General features: G+C 42.7%; 1 protein-coding gene across 4 annotated transcripts in view; it reads right to left on the bottom strand.

Moving 5' to 3' along the window:
• Positions 1-4,461: 4,461 nt before the first annotated feature.
• The window catches only part of LOC141413832 (C-type lectin domain family 10 member A-like), a 42,365-nt gene continuing 37,202 nt past the window's right edge, over positions 4,462-9,624 (bottom strand). Inside the window, exons 3-12 of one of the 4 annotated variants that reach the window (XM_074047035.1) lie at positions 8,650-8,854; positions 7,898-7,998; positions 7,126-7,239; positions 6,567-6,662; positions 6,410-6,481; positions 6,259-6,330; positions 6,019-6,105; positions 5,774-5,925; positions 5,593-5,699; positions 4,462-5,446 (exon numbers count right to left, since the gene is read on the bottom strand). In XM_074047035.1, coding sequence (XP_073903136.1) covers positions 5,287-5,446; positions 5,593-5,699; positions 5,774-5,925; positions 6,019-6,105; positions 6,259-6,330; positions 6,410-6,481; positions 6,567-6,662; positions 7,126-7,239; positions 7,898-7,964 — 927 coding nt within the window. In that variant the 5' untranslated portion in view covers positions 7,965-7,998; positions 8,650-8,854 and the 3' untranslated portion in view covers positions 4,462-5,286. Of the gene's footprint in view, positions 5,447-5,551; positions 5,700-5,773; positions 5,926-6,018; positions 6,106-6,258; positions 6,331-6,409; positions 6,482-6,566; positions 6,663-7,125; positions 7,240-7,897; positions 7,999-8,649; positions 8,855-9,624 lie in introns of all 4 variants that reach the window. The other 3 variants (XM_074047036.1, XM_074047038.1, XM_074047037.1) reach the window with 3 other exon arrangements.

Here is a 9,624-nt window from a genome sequence, read left to right as displayed (position 1 = left end):
TAGAATTGAAAGGTAGGGAAAACTTCCAAACTCATTTTATGGGGCCAGCATATCAAAACTTGACAAGGACACACACACACACACACACACACACACAACTGTAGACTAATATCTCCAATGAACATAGTTGCAAAACTTCTCAACAAAATACTAGAAAATTGAATTCAACAACATATCAATCAGAACATACACCATGATCAAGTTAGTTTCATTACAGGGATGAAAGGATGGTTCAACAAATGCAAATCAATACAAATAATACATTACATAAATAGAATCAAGAATAAAAATCAGATGATCATCTCAATAGATGCAGAAAAGGCATTTAAGAAAATTCAATGTCCTTTCATGATAAAAGGATCTTAGAAGGCTCACACTTATAGTAATGGCTAGATATGGCAAACGCATAGTTAATGTCATACTGAATCAAGAAAAACTGAAATTGTTTCTTCAATGAGCAGAAAAAACACAGGGATATCCACTTTCATTGCTCTTATTCAATATAATAGTACAAATTTTGCCCAGAGAAACTAGGCAGATAAACAAATCAAAAGCATATAAATAAGAAAAGAGAAGCTCTTTAAAAAACTAAGTATGATCCAACTATCCCACTCCTATGTATATGCCTAAAGGAAATAAAGTCAGCATGCAAAAGAGATATCATGTTTATTGTGAGATTTTTCATGTTAGCTAAAATATGGAGTTAGCCTAAGTATCCATTAACAGATGAATAGATAAAAAAAAAAAGTGTAGTATATTACACAAAGGAGTATTATTCAGCCATACAAAAAGAATGACATTTTGTTATTTATGTAAAAATGGATGGAAGTAGAAAACATCATATTGAACCAGACACAGCACAAGTATTACATGATCTCTCATATGTGGAAACTAAAAAACAAAAATAAGAAGTCAAACCAAGAGAAAATGGAACTTAAAAAGGACATATTCCAGGTACAGTACAGATTAGAAAGGAAATACGTAAACAACATTGAGCCTTATTTGTTCATATTTGACAGTATGAGCAAAATGTGCAAATGCTAGGGAAAAATTTTCAAAAACTTATTTAATAAAAAATAAAATGTCCCAACAATTTATAATACCAAAATATTGAACACAACCCCAGTGAACATCAATAGAAAATCTGAGGTGGTAGAAATATAATGAATGTAGTCAAACAACAGAAAAGTTTTCCTGTTTTCATAAAAAGCAAAAACACATTTATACATATTAACTTGAATAAACCTCAAATATAAAATACTTAGTGAAGAAAAGCAATTTGTGGAATGATTGATAAGTAAAATATAATTTATTTAAACTTTAGAAGCACACAAAACAATGCTATCCTTTGACAACAGGCATGTACATATAAAATAAATTATAAAAATTTGAGAACTGTACACAACAACTTCAGGATGATTGTAACCTAGCAGGGAGAAAGAGAGGATGGCAGGACTGGGAAGGGATCTACTGGTCACAATAAGCATATATATGTCCCTTAAAATAAATTAGAGGGGCTGTAGACGTGGTTCAAGTGGTGGGGTGCCTGCCTAGTAAGCACAACTGAGTTCAAACCCCAGTACCACCATAAACAAACAAACAAACATACTAAATATTAAAGAAGTACAACTACTAGGTGCTGGTATGTGTTTTTTAAAAGCTTTTCCTTTGCATTTTTCTATAGGGTTGAAACATCTCATAATATTACTTTTAACTAAAAGAACAGGAGGTAAAGAAGTGAAAAGGGTAATATGTAAAGAATTTTGTTCTACAGGGAAGTAAAGAATAGGGCACACTTAAGTGGGACCTGTTAGAAGTGGAAGTCTGAGATGGGAGTGATAAGAGTTTATTTGTAATCTTGTGGGAATGATTCAGAAACGAAAGAAAACTCATTAATGATGAGAAGAGCCACTCCATGATCTTTGATAGAAGCAGGGAGTACACAGGATTAGCAGGAGGGAAAGAGCCATGTATCATACAGCTGCAAGCATGGTAGTGTGATGTACTTGAAGTTGGGAAAGAGAAGGAGTGAAACCACAAAAGTGTGTTTCTTACAGCAGTAGAAACGCAGATCCAGTTTCTTCCCTGGGAAAATGGGATCCAGTTTCCTCATCCTTGGCTTTGCTGTCTACCAGAACCTCCTTATAGGTGTCCTTGGAATCCCTCTATCTGGCCAGCAAAGGAGCAAAGAGAGTGAGAAAGACCAAGCATGACTCATTGCCACCAGGCCTGGAGATGTAACATTTCAGTAGTGTATGCAAGGATCCATTCATGCTGTCCCAAACAACCAAGGGACACCATGAAATCAAGACCATCTGTGTCCAAAAACAGGAGATGGATGGCAGGCTCCACCACAAAGACGAGGAGGCATTCTCAGCAAATTGTTGCTATTACATTAGTGAAATGAGAAAATTCATTAGTAGAAAGTAGAAACAATTCAACAATAATTTGGAAGAGATAGAGAATGGATTGACTAAAAGAATCTGTAGGAATGTCAGGCAATGCTGAAGATGCACTTGAAATTGGTCAAAATTTTGTAGCCAGACCAGCTGTTACATGGTGATGACATTGTTATTGTTGTTATTTTTGTCATTCTTTTCTACAGCCACATTGAGCCACTCAAGTGCAGGAACAAAGTAAGAGAAAAGAAGAACTGAACTAGGGTTAGAGTTTTGCCTGGCAAGAAGCAGGAGGAGAAGAATGAGCGAATCGGGGTATGAAAGGCATTGCAGGCCGAGCTCACTGACAGGATGCATGAGGTCAGGACAGAGCAGGAGAATGGGAAAGGGCTGCCCAGACCTCGGTGCTGTCCCAGAGAAGACAGCTGAGCAAAACGTTTTTGTCCAGTCAATGGAACAGTGAGGAAATTTTGAGTCCCTGTGCCTGGCAGATCTTTCTATAAAGCAGCCACATTCAGACAGGAATCTGGGCCCTCTGTCTGAGCATGGCCATTCCACAACAATTGGAGGCATCCCTGAAGTATGCCCACTTTTGTATTCCAGGAGGTTTATGGTTTGAATTTTTTGGAGGCTTTCTGCTTGTCCATCCCAAAAGAGGACAACTTCACTTCCAATCGCCTGGGTTTATTTTCTTCTGACTTTCATCAGAATACATCAATTTTTTTCCACAACCAGCAGCCTCTACTCTCCCTCATTGGTATTAGGACTCTCTTCCTCCTCTTCTCCTCTGCCTACCTCCCTAAAGTGCAAATATAAATGACTTACAAGAGACATCTGTTGGTACACATTAACTAATATGGCCCTAACATGAGCTTGGTGATGGTGGAAGAGCCAGCAGAGATTCTGCTTCTTGCCCACGACACTGCTTACTTGGCTAATCTGGAGGTCAGCAAGAACATTTCTTCTCCACCTGCATAAGATACTTCTCCAATCTTGTTGTAAAAATGAATAACAAGTGCATAGACACCTTGTTAGCACCTACTGCATAGAGAAGAACTACATTTGGATGTAAGCATGTTAGTCAGCTTTCTGTTACTGTAGCAAATAACTGAAACAATACACACAATCACATCATTGCCAGAAGCAAAAGTGAGGAAGAGGCTAGTGGTCTCTTATCCCCATATCCTCTAGTGAACAGAAGTCCTTCTAGTACGCTAATCTCGTAAAGGTTCAACCACCTCCCAATAGCACTATAACCTTTAACACATGGACCTTTGGGGAACGTTTATCCACAACAGTATGAAATATTTTGGTATCTTAGTGTCTACTCTTTTTTAGATGGTGCTACATCACAGAAAGAGAGCTACCTGTACCTGTTATTATTATCCTGTCAAAATGCAGCATGGGCACTACAATTGAAGACTCTGAATATTTGATGGAAAGGTCTTTGGGGAAAGAAACTGATAGAAATACATCACTGAATGGTCAGCATTAGCAAATCATTGAGAACACTCAGATATTGTCCACAGGAAGTTTTCTAAAATCAGATATGGATTCATTGCCTTTTCAGTGGGTTTGTTTATGATAAAGCCAGTGGCTTTAGGTGGGTAGGGAAGCAGTTCTCAGGCTCTTACTTCATAGAAAAGAAGCATAGTGAACTCTACCAAAAGTTTGGATTTTTTTTCTTCTTTCTACTATTTCTTCATCCAAATAGTATGAATGTAACCTTTGAAGTTTTTGAGAAGTATTATCCCAAGCCCTCTACCAGAGTTCCATCACTGACCCTAGTTCACTAAATTTTGCTTGTATTTTTATAAATTCCTTTGGTCTATTTGAGAAAGTATTTTCCTATTCTCTTTCAGGCTTCGTGAATTAAAGTTCAGTTCAGCCTGTCTCAATTTTTAATAAACGTGCCATGGCTCCATGCACTTCCTCCTGAGCACTGCTTTAAACCATCCCATGGCTTCTGCATGCAGTGCTCACTGTACGCATTTCTAGAAGACTTGACCTGTTCCTTTCCATTTTCTCTTAAAACCAAAATTCTTTAGAAAGATGGTGAGAAAATTATATGTTGAGACAGCTCTTTTAGATTGTACCTTTATGTTCATTTCTAATTGCTTTACTCTGGTCAGAGCATTGCTCTGTTCTGGAATTAGCTGAGATCTTATTTATGGTCTAACATTTTGCTCACTTTTGTTAATCTGTAAATCCTAATTAGCTTGCCCTTGTTCCCATCCTTGGTTGTGGATTCCTCCATGGTCCTGGTTGTCCTTGTGTGTTTGGTGACTCTAGGTTGCTTTTCATGGTGTTTGTCACCTTTCTGTGAATGCAGATTCTGACTATTGTGATGCATGGCAGTGAGTGTCACTCACACAAAGTTTCTGGGATGGTTCAGTTCCAGGGGAGTGGCTGCCAGTAGGTGGTCGCCAGTAACATTTTATCTTACAGCTGAGACTCAGAGAGGAGAGTAAGGTGCCCCAGTCCACATGCCTGTAAATAACACAGCTGGGCTGCTAGTCAGGCCATCTGGCCCAAAGCCCACTCAGTTCTCATGATGACCTTGCTGGCCCAAAGCTTCCCAACACCGATGAGCCCATTCCCCAATGAACACAAAACTCATAGAATTTTAAGTGTACTTCTCTTCTTTTTACTTAAAAGAAGTTGACAATAGCAAGCCGCACGCGGCACAAAGTACCTTGGGTTCCAATCTCCCCCACCCAAACATCACCCTACACTCCTCAGACACTATATTAGAAGGCAAACTTCCTTAAAACTTCTTGATGGAAAGCCTAAGAATGTGGACACAGCAAGGTGGAGAATTCCCAATCCCAGAATTTGGCAGCTCAAGGCATTAAAGAAATAAATTGGGGAGAGGGTGGTTGTGCTCCTAGCTGGCTTTGCCCAGCTCTGCCTTGCAGATCCAATGGTAGATCTTCTTGCAGACATCGTCATTCCAATGACTATCACTGTCGGTGAAGTGGGCACAGTCCTCGCCTCCTCCCAGGCCATGCCCATGCCAGTTATCTGGCTGCTGGGGTCTCCAGTTCCTGCAAAGGGGATACAGCCATGTGCTCCAAGAGAACAGACTCTCAGTCAGGTCCCCAGGTGCCCCCACTGCTCTGGGGCCACAGGTTGTGAAGGTGGAGTGGTACCTGGTGGAGGGAACCAGCTGTGTGTGGGCACACACACTCACTTGAATCCTTTGTCATAATCAGTTCCGTCCACCCATCTCCAGGGCCCATTTTGGTCGGTTAGGCCCATCCAAGTATGCACAGGGCCTTTGTGGTCATGGATAAATTTCTGGGGAGAAAAGAAGGGGTGGTGACCTCTCCTTAAAATATCCAGCCTCCCAGAAGAGCTCACCCAGGCCTCACCTGCTCCTCCATGGAGTTGACCACCACCAGGTGGGCATTTACCAGCTGGCAGTACTTGTCAGCCTGGGGCCAGGACTTCCCAGATCTAGAGAACCAGTAGCAGTTGCCTTCATGCTCCATCCAGTTAAGAGGACAGCAGGTTTTTACAGACCCTAAGAGGTGTAAAAGAGGGTAGAGAGGCTGAAGTGCTGCAATTGTGACATCTGTAGTATACTGGCAGCAGCCACTTCCATAACCCTTCTTACCATTTCTCTTTATACCAGCCAGCTCACAAGTCAGAGACTTCAGGTCGTTTGTCAGCTGCTGGACTCGAAGGACCATGTCAGATTGATCTGGGACACACACAGAAGACAAAGTACAGTGCAGTGGGCATGGGCTGTGCTAGGTGAGTTTCTGGGGCTCAGACACCTATGCACAGCACAGCCTAGGAACCCCCCTGCATTCCCATACACACCATGCCTGGTGCAGGGGCACAGCCATCTGACCTGCTTTGAGTTCCTCTTCCTTCTTCTCAAATGTGCTCTCCAAGGAAACCACCTTCTGGTTTAAGCTGCTGGCTAGGAAGGAAGGCGACTCAGCCCTGGAGGCCAGTGCCACGCCCACCCTTCCTACTCTCTTGGAGACCAGGTGTCTCACCCGTTTGTAGCTCCTGCCTATTATTCTCCATCTCAGCTTTTAGAGATGTTATTGTTTCTTCCAATCTGTTGCCTGGAGAACACAGGTATTCAAATTTAGGAGCCAGCCCCCCACTCAGACTCACCCCATTCCAGAACCCTATCCAAGCCCAGCTCACCCTGGGAGATCAGTGCCTGAATGTCAGCCCCTGTGTCTGAGGTGATGTTGCTGAAGGTGGTTCTCAGAGTGACCAGGTCCCTCTGTAGCTGGGAATCTGATGAGGTGGAAGGCACAGTCAGCACCAAAACTGATCATGTCCCACCTGTGCCAGCTCTTAGCAGGGCACCTGATGTGTGTTTTCTCTTTCTATAACCACATAGCGACCTAGTGAGGCAGCACTGTTGTCATCCATAATTGCAAGTGAGGACACATAGGTTTATGAGGGGAAGGAGTGAGGCCACATAACCCAATAATGAGTGACACATGCAGCAGCCATACTGATCATGGGTCCTTCACTATCCCCACCATGCCCCCACCACTGTTCTCATCAGTCACTCCATTAAGATCACTGTCCATGATGGCCCCACTGGCTGTTGACAGCAGTGACATTGTCAACACCTCATTGATGTCCACTCTGTCCATCACTCTTCCAGCTAAAGTTCTCACCATCACCCCATCACTGCCCCACCACTGCACACCATGATTTCTCTATTTCCTGCCCACCCCTGGTCACGTACTTTGGGACCCAATCACACAGACAACCACCAGAAGAAGGAAGCTGAGGCCCAGGGAGAACAGAAGGAGATGGATCCCAGAGTAGATGTTCCTCAGAATGGACTGGAGAGGAGGCACTGAAAGAGAAGAAGGTGTCAGGATGAGAAGGTTCACAGTGTAAGAGAGAAAGAAGGAGAGGGTCCTAGTGACCTGTCTATCTGGGGATAAAAGCTAGACCTTGGTAATGCTGGTGGTATGCTGGATCTGGATATGAAGGATTGTGGGATGGAGAAGCTCAGGTGTTTGAACCCTCATGGAAGCCAGCAGAAGTCCTCACTCACACAGGCCTCTCACACTCATGGAGACTAATGTCCACAACCATGGGATCCTACAAGCATATAACCACACATAGACAAGGACAATGATGATATGTGCAGTTTTATCATCAGACTAGGGAAGGTACCTCTAGGACACTGAGAAAATTGGGGGCAGCCAGGCCCTTAGTGGATTCACACACATCTGCACAATCAAGTATGCAAATAATCAGTTTCCCCTCAAACCCAACTACCTGCTCCCCACAGAGCATGTGACACTAAGTCACTGAGGTCTTCTTTGTCCCTGTCTGAGGACCTTGCATTCTTTTCATAATGAGCTCTCAGAAGCTGAAACTAACAGTATCACAATAGGGACTCAACAGTGCATGTGGTAGAGGTGCAGACTAGACATGATGGCAAAAATTCTGCTGGACATGTTAAGAGGACACTTTAGGAGAGTCCATTTCTCCTTTCCCCTCACCTTTTCCAATCCCTTGGTTTTTCTCCTCCCTCTCCAAGTGTTGGAGGTTTTCAGACTTCATTGCCATGCTTGGACCCACACAGCCTCTGAGGCTGTCAGAGCTGTAATTGAGAAACCAGGGCCAAATATGAGGTAGAGCTAGAGCCAAGATGAGGCTGGAAGCAGGGTAGAGTTCAAATCAGGACCGGAATGGTAAGATATGACAGAAATATCCCTGAGTTTGCACCTGAGGTTAGAGGTGAAGTCAGGATTGGCCTTTGAGTTGAAGTGAACAGAGTTTGAAATTAACATTGCAGTAATTTTGGAGCTAAATCTATTCCTTCAGTTAGATCTAAAATTATTCTAAACTTGATATTCTGTCACGTGTCAACATTAGCATCAGTATACAACACGTCAGAGCCATGGATGGATTGGAGCTGAGTTTGATCTTTAGTTTTTGATTTAGGATTGTGGCTGCCATAATCCAATCTAGAATTCAGAGAAGGGAACAGAGTCTCAAGTCCTCACTTGGTAATTAAATTCCACAGTAGTCCCTTCTAATTCTTTTTTTTTTTTTTTTTGGTAGAACTGCGGTTTTAACTCAGGGCCCCATGCATGCTAGGCAAGGGCTCTACCATTTGAGCTATGCCTCCAGCCCCACCCCCTCTAAATCTTCCCATTTACTCCCACCCAAGTCCCAAAGTCCCCCTCTCCCTGCTTTCTCTAACACATTCCCTGTTCCTTGGTCTTACTGGCACCCCTAGTCCACTTACCTAGAGTCTGGAGACTGTGATTCCTGGTTTTCTTGGGCAGCAATGACCAGAGGTGGGAAGTCACTTAAACTTTCATCAACTAAGTCCTGGAGAGTTGGAGTGGGAGGGACCAAAGGAGAAGCCACACAAATGTGGGACCTCTGTTGGTTTTGTGTCTGAAAGCCACAAGTCTATAATTCCATTTCCTCAACTGTAGGCATTGTAACTGGAACAAACACAGAGATTTGGGAGAGTGGGTGTAATTGGGTGTGGGGCCAGCTTTGTGCTTATCCTCCAGGGTGCATCTTCTCCCTTTCCTCTTTCTTGGAGCTCCTTTGGCTGCCTCATTTTTGCTATGTAGGAAGGGGAGCTGGATCAGAAAGAACAAACAGTCTGTTTTTCATCTCTACCATACATCTTCACTCACTTCCTACCTGTGAATTTCCCAGAATTCTTGGTATTCCATCATTGTCCTCCAGGTCAATCCTAGTCTCAAATCCCAGCTCAAAGCCTAGTCTAACTCCCTGGCATCTGAGTATACTTTGCCTGGCTCTGCACCCACACTGTCTTCACAGCAGGCTTCCATCTCATCCCAGGAGCCCTGGCAGAGCCCTAAGAGAGCTGCCTGAGATCATTCACTCATCTTTTTCAACAGGAAGGTACGAAAGTGTGGAGAAGTAAAGCAAATATCTTGTACTTGATATTTTCTATTTAAATTGGATTGTGTTGTACTATTTGCTTTTTATTTTTATTGAATTGTGAATGTATTAGAAGCTGTTCTACACAGCAGCTCATGTATACTTTGTTCATCTGCATCTCACTTCATCCTATGTTCCACCACTCATTTATTAAGCATTTTCTTTTTTTTGTACAATTTTAATGGATCTCAGTATGCTATTTTTATACATGTTTCGAACATATTCACTCCCACTATGGTCTCTTTCACCCTCCCTCCCCGCATTGTCCCTTTCTTCTTTATGGCTGGATAATACTCCA

Source organism: Castor canadensis, chromosome 11 (genome assembly GCF_047511655.1).
Source record: "Castor canadensis chromosome 11, mCasCan1.hap1v2, whole genome shotgun sequence".
NCBI classification, from domain to species: Eukaryota; Metazoa; Chordata; class Mammalia; order Rodentia; family Castoridae; genus Castor; species Castor canadensis.
The sequence above is the reverse complement of the archived record's forward strand: the minus strand, read 5'-3'. Positions and strand labels throughout refer to the sequence as shown.